Source organism: Parasteatoda tepidariorum, chromosome 4 (assembly GCF_043381705.1).
Source record: "Parasteatoda tepidariorum isolate YZ-2023 chromosome 4, CAS_Ptep_4.0, whole genome shotgun sequence".
In the NCBI taxonomy this organism is placed as follows: domain Eukaryota; kingdom Metazoa; phylum Arthropoda; class Arachnida; order Araneae; family Theridiidae; genus Parasteatoda; species Parasteatoda tepidariorum.
Window position 1 is genome coordinate 70616809 of NC_092207.1, and position 15751 is coordinate 70632559.

The window sequence follows — 15751 nt, forward strand, 5'->3', positions numbered from 1 at the left end:
TAAATTCTCAGAAAAATCAGTTCTAAGTTTAACCATAATTTCCTGAAAATTCGCTGCAGTAATTAGATTAAAATTTTCCTATTTAACATTGAGAACAAAACAATGACCAAAACTTCCAGAATATGGTAAAATTTAAGTTGTTTCTGGTTCTATAGGAACGCCAAAAAGTGAGGTAGTTTTATCTAAACGTCTATCGTCATTTGTAAACTGTGTAAGCTATAAGAGCTAACATATACCAAACTTTAAAATTATAATAAAATGTGTATTTTTAATTTAGAAATACCCGGACAAGGCTAGATCTAAATCAGTAGCCTTACTGTGACACATTGAGATTGTCCCTACTTCTTGAAATGAAAACGTAGAAGTAGCAGATTCGTGTCCCGCAGCAACCCTGTAAGTATCTATTTATTAATATTCACTTATAATTATTTATTTACTAATATTTATTTACTAATATTTGCATATTTATGTGTGTGAGTGTGTTGTTCTACCATGAAAAAAGGGAAAATAATAATAATAATAATAATAAAAATAACAAGAAATGGGGGGGGGGGGAATTTCCGAAAAAAAGGACAAATTTTTTTTAAAAAGTCCGGAAAATAAGAGATATAATCTTTTCATCAGCTTACACGATTATATTCGCAAGAAAGAGTGATATATNGAATATATATATATATATATATATATATATAGAACACCGGTGTTCCGTCTGCTCAAAAAATGTATATAAAAAATACTGAAACAATTTCTTAAAGTAAATAAGGTAAGAAAAAACAGTTTTACTTATATTTTTTCTTTAAATCTCATATCTTTAATAGAACATAATGAAGAAGTAATAATTTCTAATAATTCACTTTTTGCGCATATTTTACAGCATGTAAAATTTATATGTTTAAATTTATATGTCATTAATATGTTTTTTTTAAACAAGTCTATATACTCTTACAATTGTAGAAGAATTTAAGAACCCAAACCTCATCTTACAACTATTTTATCATCTTTTAATCTATTGTACATCAAAAGTCATATATTTAATGGTCCAACAAACTAGAAAAAACAAACATTGCTGCGTAAGTCTTAAAAATTTAATTTTAAACCACAATATATCCTTTATTGAAATGAAATACATAATGTTCATTTGTACCAGCTGCGCGGGATATCAAGTAACCTGATTTTGACTGAGTTTAGATTAAGGTTTACGTTTAACGCCAGCGGAAACATGGCAGCATTGACAACGTCCTGTCGCTAATTTAATACTTTTTTTTATTATGTTTATTACTTTTCATCAGTTTTTTTTTCCTTCTGCTTTATCTCTCTGTTCTGTGTGTTCATCCGGTTTTCTTCAGAATTAAAAATCTTTTTCTTGTACTAGACTGCGTGGTATCATGACGACTTACAATTAATGCGTTAAGCTTATACGTAAACACATGGATACTTTGTTTTATAGAAAATTTATGTGGTTTATTCATTGGTTTAATATTTTGAGCAAATATATTATTTCAACATCAGACGGTAAAGGTAAGAATTTTATTCTACTTGTTTTAAAATTTCAGCATGATTTCAGTGAATATATGCATTCCTTTATTTTGTGTCAATTATTATTCCTTATTCAATTTTTGACGCAAAACTCATATTTTAGTATTATTTATTAAGCATTGATAAAACAAAATGATTGGGAAAATTGGTAACAAATTCGATAAATATATTTTGTTGCTTAGTAGAAAGTTCTGACCAGTAAAGTTCAAAATTTTTCCCAATATTTCCAATATATTCATTCGCTTTAAGCATAGATTCCTTTTATGAAAATCATTTTCTTAGAAATATATTTTGAAGTACAATATCATTGCATTTTAAACAATTCATATTTATTTATCTTAAAAAAAATTTATTTTGTAAAATGTTTTTATATTATTTTTTTATATTCATTGTTATTGCAAAAGTTTATTTTTTTATGACCATTAAATTTTTCATATTAAATAATTGTACTTAGCCAAAATTTAGTAATTATTCTGGAAAAAAATTTCTCATAAAATTTTTTTTTGATCATCTTCAAATAGATTAATTAATACAGAATGCATCCTATATTTATTAAATTTTCAACTAATGTGCCTTAAAATCAAATAGAGTATGTATTTCTGATGTAATATTGTTTGCAATAAAAATAATTTGAAAAAAAATTATGAAAATAAAGTTTAAATTAACACTGATTTTTTCATATTTTTTCAGTATTTCAATAGTTACATTTATACATTTAGAAGCGTTTTAGTAGTTAAAATTGTATACAATTATACTGCTATACTAGAGTATCACCCAGAAAGAACATGTAAACTTATTTTCTTTGTGGTTAAAATAGTTCTAAGTTTTATTTAATTTACATTGCTTAGGCTACTTTTAAGTGAATTGAATTCAATATAAAGAAACTAAGAAACACTTTTTTTTATATTTTTGAAGAGAAAACCAATTCATTCCCACAGCAACGTAATTTCAATGTATTTAATACAAGCTCTCACATTCTATGAAATTTTCTCATACTTTCAAGGAAAAGAGCTGGTAAATGCTTATATTATTGGACTATATCAAAAAGAAAAAAATCAAAGGAATGTTTGCTTTTAAGAAATATTTTACATCTTTTGATTCAAAGGACATGTATAAATCTTCCTTATCTGCTTATGAAACAAACTTTATTACTAAAAAGTCAAGTTAAAAGAACGCTAATTATGCAAAACAAAAATATGTATGAGGCAAAACTATATTTTTAAAATACTGAACTAAACACTGAACAAAACGCTATTCTAAAAATAATTGCCCATTTTCAATCTTTTATATTTGTTAATAACTATGCATGAAAATTAATATTCAACTGTTCTTGCATTTGAAAAAATTTTTATAAAAACATTTTACTTGGCATTTTTTTCTTTCATTTTATAAATAACAAGTATTTAAGTTATCAGGGATCACAAGTCTTTTTTAAGTTTTTACTTTGAACAATAAATATGTTATTAGCACAGTTTCTGAGTAGTTTTGTCGAAATTTATAAAGTGCAAAAATATAAAATGAAAAAAAAAAGATGCACTATATTTATATATTTCTTTTATCAAAATGTATTATTCCAAAATACTACTTTATTCAGTTTTGCAATCTTAATTACTTAAATTCAATCCAAAAATTTTTGTAATTAGAATTATACTACCGAAAAAAAACTGTTCAAATTAATGAATCTAAGAACTAAGACTATGTATTTAATGAAGGTAAAACATTTTCCTACTAATCAAAATCCACTTCTGCATTTAACATTCTACTTAACCTAGACTTAGGATCCTTTATTTAAATCAACCTCTAATATATATATTCATAAATGAAACTATATGGTACTAATTATGGGATTCGAAAAAATAGCTTTGTGTGTATACACTGTAATTTTAATGTGTGTTTATAATTTATTCTATGGCAGAGAAATTATATTTGGAACGACCCCCCTTTGATTTTAATTAAATTTGGTGCAATAGACACACATAATGAAGTAAGTAATTCTGCCAATTCTTAGATTTTTAATTTAAATATTGTCCTATTTCTGAACACGTAAAGAGCTAAATTTTCACTCAAAAAATTATAAACTTGCATGCATATAATTGGCTGTAACTTTTTTTTCAAATTGCAGTAAAAGAAAATTTCAAGTACCAACATAAAGCAAAGGAATTTTCCTTTCAATTGATACCCAATTGAATTTTCTGACTCTAGGTCGAAGTATAAAGCTGACCTGATTTTTCTTTTGATCTTAAATGTCACAAAATATGCGTCCAAAATAGTTGAACAATACTAAGGCTGAGTCACTTGTCACAATAAACAAATACATCAAAATAGAGACTAAATAAGCTTACGTTACGCTCATGGAGACTAAAAAGGTTTACGTTTTATTGTAATTTATTGACTTAGCTTTAGAAGTGCTAAGTTTCATAGCATATCAAATTTGTTAGTTTTGTACAGCCTTCCTCTTGAGACACCAATATTTATTGATCTGACAAGGAATGACTCGAAATCAAAGCCAATCTTTCAAACAAGTGTGGAAACATTTTTACCAAAAATATATTTACGAAATTTTCGAGTTATTACCTTTAAATGCAGAAAAGTATCACATTTCTATTGGATGCAATTCAATTAACGATATTTTGTCCCATCATTTGCACAATAATTCTACAGTCTTTTCTGAATTAACGTAAGTCCTTGTATTCAAGAATTCATAACATTAAAATTCTGATGAATTTGTGTGAAGTTAAAACGTTAAAAAAGTGTTCTTTGTATCATTCCTGAGTGCCTTCATCACGTGCGTTTTTATTCTGGAACTGAATTAATTTGGAAAGTTCATTTTTGGCTTAATGAGAACTCTTATATCCAAGAAAGTAAAACAGTTTTTTAAATGAGTTTCTGATATATCTTAAAAAATAATCGGGTTTAAACTATAGGTGTTTTTTACGTCACCATGCATGCTCATATTTTCCGTTAATTCCATTATTCCGCTATTTCCGTACCGAGAAGAAAAAGTGGTGCACGTAGTTATGTTTGTTCTTATTAAGTAATACTTTTTACCTATTTAGTAACAGATTTAAGAAATTTAGACACATTTTGTTTTGTATGATATATTGTCTCAATCGTACTTACCATTGATACAATATATCCCAATCGTACTTACCAGTGGGATAATATATCCCATGAGTGATTAAAAATATTAAAAGACAAAATTTTAGTTTTTTTTTCTGATTATTTTATAACGGCAACTTCTTTTTTCTACAGCATCTGGCTAGACATCTTCTGATATAAATAAGTAATTCGATGCATTTATATTATTTTTATTATTTATTCCCATGCAATATATAGGTATTGTTACAATATTCACGACGATTGGGACATATTGTTCAAAGAGATTTCCGGGAAAATGGAAAAAGTAGAAAACTTTAATCTCTTAGTATACTCATTTACATAAAATGCTTTTCATACTTAAATTTTAATGCTGCAAAAGTCAGGTCAAAGGAATAAAGTAGAAGTAAAAGCCTTTTAGAATAAATTTATGTTCAGCAACAATTATTTAATATTATTTAAAAAGAAAAGTTTAAATTTAATAACTACAAAACTCTTAAGAGAATGCAGAGTTTGATAGTTTGTTGTTATATACACTGAGAAAGGAAGTATGTTCAAAACTGATGACAATATGGTAAAGTTTACCGTATTTCTGGTTCTACGGCAACATCCAAAAAAATCATGGCAATATTTTTCGAAGTGATTTGGTAATGCTATTTGACAATTTGTAATAAAATATGGTATTTTTTACTATGATATTTATTTGTAAATGTGGTAAAATTTTTGACCAAAAGCTAGGTAATTTTAACAGTAGCATAATTTGAAATGACACAAAAATGTCTAGTTTAATAACTTATCTTTTGTTTGGTAAACACTAGTTAATTTTGTTTTGCGTCCATTAGTTGTTGTTTTTTTCCCTATGTAAGATATAAGCTAAGATCCACTAACCTTTAAATCTACAAACTATGTGTATTTGTAAATATAGTGATACTTTATAGTGATAAACTAAATCAGTAGCTTAACTAGTACGCATCACGGCTGTACCAGCATCCTGAAATAAAAGCGTTGAGGTAGTGAGTTCGAGTCTAACCACAATACTGGAAGCATCTATTTTTTATATTTATTTATTTATTGTTACAAAAACACATGCATTGTGTGCTAATTACAAAGTTCGGCTTGTTAAGCTCTTGTTACGTCGAAATAAGTACAGATAGAACAATAAAGAGGAAGACATCAGAAATATATATCTAGGGATACGTAGAAATTCGAACTCGCAAACTCCACACTACAATCAATACATATTCGCAATGTCAATCTCTAACTTAAACTATATGCTCTTCAACTTGACAAGATCTTAGTCCTGCAGTAGTTTGATCGTTAAGGCACTGTTCCCAGTAGATTACCAAAGTGAAGCATCACCGACTCGACTTTGTGCTCGACTTCGCGAGGAGGTCGTCAAGCTACCACAGAGGGGAACCATCCCCTCCTCTGCTGTGGATCAAAATTGCGATGGCATGTTTTCGGATCATCCTCAGGGATGTTTTGTGCAGCTCTAGGGCGACTAAAACAACATACTACTACTTGTCAAGGGCTTATAACAAATCGTACTTTTAAGCAAGAACCACGAGCCTGTAAATCTATGCGTAAAAATAAACAAATGCTTGGAATTTTTTTTTAATATTAGTTTTACGGTAGTAGCTATGCAGCCTTGCCTATCCACCAAACGCTATGTAAAATGGAGGTAGTATGTTTGAATCCCACTGTAAGCTGAAAATCAGATAGCACAAAAATAAGACAATACAAATCTTCTACCGTTACCTAGAGAGTTTAGGGGAAGTACAATACCCCCATTTTGAAAGCCAGCAATACAAACGAAAAAATTACCAACTGATTGGTTTAAAATGGCATTATCATGCAATTTTACATTAATTTTTTTTTCTCAGTGCAAAGTTCCAGAAAGTCCTTAGACTGTAATTATTCAGTCCATTATGAAAGTCTTAAGACTGGAATTATTTAGACTGAATAAGGTCATTGAGCCCGTGTCCAAAAAGTGGTGAGTCGATCCACACCGGCTGAAGACTCCCCGTGAGAAAAATTGCGGCTGGTGCACGTTAAATCCGTGGGATAACAAAGTCCTCCAAGTTTACGTAACAAATCAATACCTCTGAGGGTACTGAATTGAAGAGTGATCGTTCTCTGATTGTGGTCAAAATTACGATCTGTAGATGAATGAATAGATGTATGTAATGATGAATAGATGAATGAATCCACTCTTTGAAACAGGCAAGGAACGTGTGTGTGTGGCGGAAATCGTATTTTTTGCCATAGATGGTGCCACTGAAAAACAAGAAGCGCACCATCTGTCTTAATTGAAGCAGGCTTTCTGGTATTTGGCAAGTGGGATTAGAAACAACAACAGACTAAATGATGAAAAGAAGACAAAAATGTTATTATCTTTCAAATAGGACGCATGAATTATAATTATTAATTATAATTATTATTAATTATTGATTATAATTATTATTAATTATTAATTATAATTATTATTAATTATTAATTATAATTATTATTAATTATTAATTATAAATATTTATAATTAATAATTAATTATTTTAAATAATAATTTCTGAAATGTCAATCAATAACTCATTCATTCTGTTCATTGGCGTATTCTTATTTATTTTTTAAAATTAATGACCACAGCGGATACGCCAAAAATTGAAAACAGTTGTGGTCCATTTCCTGGGTTTGCTATCGTTGCCCTAAGCTTTCTTATCATCTGTGAGTTCTAATAAAACATACGTCATGAAAATATTTATAGTAACCTTTGGGTCAGCAATTAACAGGAAGCGTCAAAAAATTCTCAAAGATTATCTTCTAGAGAAAAAACTCAACGAAATGTGGCCATTTATATCTTTAAAAAAATATTTTGAACAAGAAATAGTAAAGTTTTATTCATATTTCAAATTTATCTTATCTTCTTATTCATTATGTTGTTCAAACGGTAAGTTTAACTGTTAAATTTAATTTTATTTAATCAAGATTTTAAAATAGTTTTTTTTTTTACAAATTGTTTTTCAAAGGCTGTTACTCACCCGAAAATTTTTAAGAACTAAGAAACACGAAAACATCATATTATTTAACTGAAAAATTTTATACCTTTTTAACAAGGCATTTCTTTAAACGCGGTAATACAGTATAAAAAATGCTAATCAATGAATTAATTAAGAGTTATTTTTCAGAGTATATGCTTTTTATCTTCCTACACAGGAAGTATCATGTCTACATACAATATCATATCTATTTGCGCATGAAATATCACATCATTTCTATGATAAAAACTATCATAGGAATACTAGTTCAACGCTGAACTAAAATATTGGTGTCTGGAACCATATTATCGTGAACGTTTGCTGCTACCTTTATAAATTCTGAATTTGAATCATGTTTCCGTTCAGTTTAAGCATACGCCGAGAAAAATGTGTGGTCAAACCATCCTGAATATGGTAGAGTTTATCTATTTATGGCTCTATGGGAATATCAAAAAAGTTCTGTAATTCTTACCGAAGAGCTTTGGTAATGATTTTGGTAAAATTAATAATAAAATAAGGTTTTTCAATTTGTGATAAAACTTGATATGAAATGGCTTTGGATGAAACCTTGGTATAAATGGTTTTTATGCGTTCAGGCTCTAAAGTATCATAATAAAAATCATGATACCTAAAGGCCTAGCATAAAAACCATTTATTTAGTTGCATTTGATTTTCAGTTTTGTATTTTTACTAAATGAGTGGAAATAAGAACTATAATTTTTTAAAACCAGATTCCAAGTAAGCCATTACCATATGAACATAAAAATCATCAAATTGCTGGTTTCAATGCCGTATATTTTAGTTTTCTTTTCCAGGTATATCTGTTTTTATTAGAAAGATTCTTACCTTAAGTACGGTAATTTTTCAAGGATTTAACCATTTAGTATCATTTAATCAAATTTAAGAAAGAGAAGTTTGAAAGACAATATGATTCAATTTAATTCCGCATTATGGTTGGATCAAATTTTGATGGTATTAGGGCTCACAATTTTTCTAAATTTGTAAAAGTGTATGATAAAATTTTAAAGTACTGTACTAATGTAAATGTTCTAATTTTCATACATTTTGAAGTTATCAACTGAAGTTTTTAAACATACATTTTAAAAGCACATTTACAATTTTCACGTTTAAAGATATCTATTTTGATATAAATTAAACTACATTTTTGAGTTGATACATTGAGTTGATATAAATTAAACTACATTTCTTTTCATTATATACATCAATTTAACGTTTTACAACATCTTCAGAACAACTGCTTCAAATGTTGAACCATAACACGGGTATCTTGAACTATAATATGTAACTTTACTGCAGCCTTAATGAGTGCAAAATTAAACCGCATATCCGTACAAGCTGAACCTTAATATCACTTCATTAGGATCAAAATAGTTTAATTTGCAAAAAAATATGGTTCAACTCCGTAAACAGATTTCGCTTGTAACAAAGTCTTACAATTCTGAGTTTCAAAACTTCTTTACCACATGCACTACAATCTACTATAGGCCAAGGTCTTCTTAAAGAGCTTCTTCAAACGGGTACGAACAACAGCTATGGTCCTCCAACGATCTTTTAATGTCTTAAGACACTCTAGAGTACTGTATGGAAATAATATTTCTGGTAAAAAATAACAATAATTTTTGTTAATAAAACCAAAATATACTGTTTTTGAACCATTTATGTGGTAATTTTTCTATTGATATGGTAACGGTTAAAAATTATAATCCTTTTATCACGGATTTAGTAAAAAATACAAAACTGCAAGGCAAATGTTTTCTTATGCGATACTCTAAAGCATCATGATAAATTTCCCGATTTTGCACACTTACCTAAATTTATCACAAATTATAAAACTATACTTTATTGTTAATTTCACCAAAGAGTTCTGTAATAATTATCTAGCTATTTGGTGTGCTCATCGAGCCAGAAGTGCGATAAACTTTACCATATTCAGATAATTTTGACCATAATTTTTTTTTTCTCAGTGTTCCAACTTGTGCCAATTCTTTGAGTGTACAGAGCGCCAAAACAAAGAACGGATTACCTAGAATAACTTTTGATCAATAATTTTAACTTTCGATCTCAAATATACTAATTAATAAGAGCAGGCGATATTTTAGCTTAAGAAATAAGACGCAAAAACATACTTTCTCTTACTCAACACACTTTTCTTCCTATGGATTCGGATCTCTGACCCCCAAGATACAGGTAGTGGGAAGAATAGATCTAATAGTTTAGTCAGTAGAGAGTTCCAAAGTTTAGATCTCTAAATGTTAATTTTACTGCTAGCGTATTTCGCTATATCTCAGAAATATTTTCAGCGAATTGAAAAAATTTTGCACATAATTATAAAATTTGTTTATCCAAAGATAATTCCATTCAAAAGAAAATAACTTTTGATAAATATTTATTATTTTTTATTATTTTATTTAAGAATGGCAAAAAAATTTTGAAAATGCAAGGTATAAAATTTTTGCATCATTTTAAAGAATGTAATTTGATATGGCAAAATACAAAATTTGAGCGAAATCAGCTGAATAGCACCTAAAATCGAATTTTAAGTATCTGACTTTTTTGATAAATTCTGGTAAAATTACTGTACTGTATTGTAATGACGTTTCTAGTAAAATACCCATAAGCCTGCATTTTTTAGAGCTGTACATACATCACTACAAAATTTCTAAATGAATCTATTTTAAAACCATTATGACGTATCTATACAACCTGCATGTTCTTATGATTGACTTCAAGAGAAAACTGTAGGCAATTCTACCGTTTCAAATGAGAACTGTTTATAGTCTTAGAACATTGATTCATATATTGCGTTCTATAATGCAATCCTTTTATACTCCCTCCACAACTTATGGTAGCATAAATACGATGCATTTCTACGGAAACTTCATGGTACGACTTAAATTTATGTCAAAATCCCTGACGGAAATTGAACGGATGTTTGAATTGTAATCTAATCAATGCCATATTTGTTTACTCTGATTAAGGTCAATAAACTTAATTCACGAAAATTACGCTAAGAATTGCACTAATTAACGCAAATTACGCTAATTCGTTAGAATAATGTTTTCATGAAAAGCCGAAATTTTTTCTTGAATATGCGGTTGGACACTTTTCAATGCGTGCGCTAGCTACATATAAAACTTATTTTTATTACACTTTATAATTTTAGCTTTTAGGGATTATTACATAGTAGGCCACTAAACATTATTACACCTAATTAATATTTCCGATATTATTTCATCAACTTGGAAGATGCATTGATTTTAACTATTCTTGTAACACTTGACAATGGGTGTGCTGGCTACATTAAAGAACATATTTTTATGTAGCTCTTATTTAAATTTTACGATTTTAGCCATTATGCATACCTGTAAAATTAGTTTTAATGCATACCTGTAAAATTCTTTTAATACAGTCGTAAGAGTGGAATAATTCTTAAAATAAGACAACACAAGACAGTATCCGGTATTAAACATATTACAGTACTCTAAATGCCATGTTTTATTACTTCCACTGGAATTTCGTATAAGTGTGTAATTTTTCGTATTTTTATAGAGTATTTCAAGTTCTAAGAAATGACATAAAATAACTTTATTAACCTCAAATGAAGATGAACTATTACAAAATTCTGTGATGACTTCCTGTGTACCTATGGCGCAGTTACAGCAAAATTACAAAACGAGAGAAACCACAAAATGTGAGTAAATTATTTACAACTTTTGTTTAAACATCTATTTTTTTATTAAAATGCTTATTTATGCGTACTAGATTTGCTTATGCCTGTACTTTTAATTATACATGTTTACATTAGTTTTGTTTATAGTATTTGTATATTTGATTATACATGTTTATTCATGCTAATTTTGTTTAGAAATGTATTTAGGAACTACCTTGTTTGTTTATGTTAATTTTGTTTATGTTAATTTTGTTTGCATTAATGATGCTTGTAAGTGTATTTTCCCTCACATGAGGATATGAGTTACTATGTGTACAAATGCTTCCTTATTCAAGAAGGTGGGTATTATGTTATTAGAATTTTATATAAAAAGTTTTTTTGCACTATACCGTAAAAAATTCAGGATTAAATTACGGTAAAAAGTACCACCACTCAGAGTACTAGTTATCGTTAGCGTAAAACCGGTTTTTACCGGAACATGTTACAGAATCTAAAATCTAATAAAACCTGATCATAATTTTTACAGTAATAATCCCTGAATCCCTCTAATTAAATAAATTTTACTGTAAAAATTACGATTAAATATTTTGCGATGAAAATTGGTTTTTTGGTAAAATGCATCCAAAGTGCATGTGATAATGCACCCAAAGAGTCGGTACTATATCGTAATTTATTCCGGAAGATTTTACCTATACACTTAAAGGATCATATATTTTGGTGAATTTCACTTGTCTAATTTTCTATTTTATTAAAAATTTTAATTTATTTTTATTTAATTTATGATATTTCAATTTGATTCAACAATTCAACACAATTAGAAAGCTGATTTTTTTAAGGCACAAAATTATGCTTTCCAAAAAAGTGCTTTTAAAATCAATGCTTTTAACTTACCCTCCAAACGGCAAGATATAATTATCTAATAAAACAACTATAAACCACTTTCGAAATTATTTTTATGCTTGTAATTTTATCTATATATCTATTATTATATTCTAAATATTTAAAAACTAAGTAATACTTAAATCATGAACTATGTAATCTTTGAAACAGGAACAATAAACAACTTCTTGAATAACACTTATGCTATTTAGAAAACCATTCTAATACATAATTCTGCATTCTTTTGTACTTTAAAATGTTGAAATCCTCCTTATGGTATCCTCAAAACAGATTTGCATATGCTATTCTATTATTCCGTATTTATGTTTATATTTAATTCTGCCAGTATTAATTACGACATATTTTTTCACTTTTCAGCCCAAATGAAAGAGAGAAAACGAAATCAATTAATTACTCTATTGAAGGATGCTGATAGATATGTGGAAGAACTAGCCAGTTTCGTTTTGAGAGCAGCTTCAAGTGGCCGCTTATCTGTAGATCTAGGCAAGGTACCTTATTTTACTTAGCTATTTTTAATAAACTTTATTAATTACACAAAATACACAAAAATTATAAAAAAATATACACAAAATTTTAAGCGTACAGTGAAACATATGTATCGAATTAATTGCTATATGTTAAAAAAAATTTAATTATATATAAACTATATAGACATACTGTAGACATAGTCAAAGTACGTCATTCTTAATAATAGCTATTTTTAGTAAACATCATTACTACTATCATACATTACAATTAAAAAATATACACGAAAATTCAGTAATACTTTTTATAAGGATTGAAACTTTTGGAGAAAGTGAAAAAAAATTTTGGTTATGCGACCACTCAGTTAAGTACTCAGTTAAACTTCAAGCTGATCGAGCAAGATGATCATTTGCAAGATTACAAGACAATCCTTTGGTAGTCCAAACGTAATGACATATTTCATATTTTCCAACTGCATAACTTAGTAGCCCGAACGTAGTTTCATCTTTCTCAGTTCACCTAAACTGGGCAGTTTATGTTCGTTAAGACGAACTACTAAGTTGATCTGTGCTGAGACCTTCTCTCTTCTAGAAGTTGCTAGAAGGTGGCTAGACAGAGTGCATTATTGGGAGTAAACAGATAAAGAAAGCTTGTCTGAGGAAGCCTTAGCCAGTACTGGGCCGCGGTGCTAATGAAGAAATAGTGATACCTATCAAACGCTATACGTTTAGAAGAGTCTGAAACAATATTTTCCATAAACATATTCATAGTACCTTATTTTAGCTATATTTAGCAAACAATATTAATTATTATTATCCATTAAATTTGAAAACTGCACACTGACATTCATGATTTTAAAAATATCTGTACTTTTACTTAATTGTTAAAAAACTTTAATTACATTTTAAGGAAAAAGAAAAACACCTGTCTACCCGATCAAAGAAGAAAGAATTGATATGGAAAATGAAATCTGAATGGGATAAGTTAAGTAAGTCGCATCCAGAATTTATTTTTATTTCTAAATAGCTTTTGGATGCAGTTGTGCGATGTATCAAGAAGTATTAATCCTACTTGTAAAACAAGAAAACGATGTTTTTTTAAAGTATTATTGCTATAAGCTATCTTAACTGTATAACTTTGGCCAGAATAATCTGTTTGGTAGGACGTTGAACTCGAGTTCGTGGAAACGGGAGTTCGAATACTTCCTGCCGAAGAAACCCCGTGTATTAAATTGTGACTGCTGCACGTTAAATCTAAATCTGTTGGGGTCACAAAGACCTCCAATTTCGCATGCAATTCAATACCTCTGAGGGGTACTGAATTAGGCATTGATCGTTCTCTGGTTCAGGTCAAAATTACGATTTGTGGAGGGGTGAATGGATGTATGAATGCGTCCTCCCAGTAAAATGGGCTGTGACGTAAGTGTGTAGCTGAAATCGGTCTCTTGACCATAGATGGCACGACGAAAAAACCTCAAACACGCCCTCTGCCTTTAACTCGAAATCAGGCTTGTAGTATTGGCCGGTGGGAATAGAAACAACAACAACTATATGTAACGTAAAATTTTAAAAAAAGAGTTTACTCATATGATAATACCTAACTCTTTTTAAGCATATAAATTTTTTTGCTATCCTATTAATTTCGTTTTCAATTTAATTTTTTAATTTTAATTTCCTTTCTTTTTCAATTTCCTTTTTAACGTGAAAATTTAAAAGCTATATGAATTGTACAAATCATTTCTCATACTAAATCTTTGTTTCAGAAATTCCAGATAAACCATCAGCAGTTTCTATTGACATAGTTGGCACAAAATCTTTAAAAGTAAAATTCTCGCCAAGCATATCGTCCAGAGAGCCTGATGCTAATGTCACAAAATACAAAGGTATGAGTTTCAATATATTTTTTTTCCTTTCACATAGAGAAAAAAAAATATGCTCAAAACTACCAGAATAGGGTAAGATTTACCTAAGATTTATCGTGTTTCTGGCTCTATACCAAAATGTTTAGTAATTTTTACCGAAGCGCTTTAGTACGAATTTTGACAAAATTAACAATAGAATATGGTTTTATAAAATACAATAAAATTTGGTTAATGTGGTAATTTTACCAAGTATGATATAAAAAACATTTATTCGGTTAATTTTACTTTTTAGTAAATAGACCTTTGATGCAGCAGTGAATACAGTTTGTATTTATTATTTTTTTCATTTGTGGTTTTTCACAGTTGAATGGAGTTTACAATCAGATTTTCAACCATTATCTGGTTCTCGAGAAATTATGAATCTTCAGAAATTAGAAGTCACTCTATCTGATCTTAACCATGGGATCCCATATTACATTCGAGTCGCGGCTGGAAATTCTAAAGGGTATAGCCCATATTCAACACCAGAGCAACCAAGTGCAACACCTTCAAGTGAGTTCAAATTAAAAATATTACAATATTTGGAGAAATTTAAAAAAAACTATATTTTAAGTTATATCAATTATTTAAGATATACGAGTTATATAACTTTAAAATGTAGCAGATAAAATTTATTCATAATATTTGCATAATCATTTTAAAAAGTTTTTATAAAATCGCCCTTATGTCTATTAAAAAAATTAATAACCACCTTCTTCTGCATTATGTCGGATTGAAATAAAATATGCATTATGTTTAGTGAATATTCTTAAACTTTGCAGATCGTAATTCTTTATGAACTTGGAAAATATTTCCTTTTTTTTAGTGATCCTTGAAAAAAATTTGTTATAGAGTATGAATTATAATTATTAAAATTTTGTTTCATTTTCGTTCTGACAAGTTACTATATTAGACACCAAACGCTTTTCTCGTTTCAGATATTAAAGGACAAATTCTTAAAAAATTTAAATGTTTGTGTTCTGTAAAAAACGTTTTCAAGGTGTAATTTTATGAACATAGATCAAATATACAGAACTTTTATAGTAGTAGTAACTAAAATTTCACTGAATCACTGTAATTATATAAATATTATTCCATAAATTAGGTTTTAAAATTTTACGTTCGAAATAT

At 28.4% G+C, this 15751-nt stretch overlaps 1 protein-coding gene across 3 annotated transcripts in view; it reads left to right on the plus strand.

The window, feature by feature from the left end:
• The first annotated feature begins 292 nt into the window (after positions 1-292).
• Positions 293-15751, plus strand: part of LOC107442546 (ankyrin repeat and fibronectin type-III domain-containing protein 1-like) — a 35110-nt gene continuing 19651 nt past the window's right edge. Inside the window, exons 1-6 of one of the 3 annotated variants that reach the window (XM_071180016.1) lie at positions 293-393; positions 11235-11376; positions 12613-12743; positions 13630-13708; positions 14483-14602; positions 14945-15133. In XM_071180016.1, coding sequence (XP_071036117.1) covers positions 11313-11376; positions 12613-12743; positions 13630-13708; positions 14483-14602; positions 14945-15133 — 583 coding nt within the window. In that variant the 5' untranslated portion in view covers positions 293-393; positions 11235-11312. Of the gene's footprint in view, positions 394-1365; positions 1519-3449; positions 3521-11234; positions 11377-12612; positions 12744-13629; positions 13709-14482; positions 14603-14944; positions 15134-15751 lie in introns of those variants that run through there. The other 2 variants (XM_043051465.2, XM_071180015.1) reach the window with 2 other exon arrangements.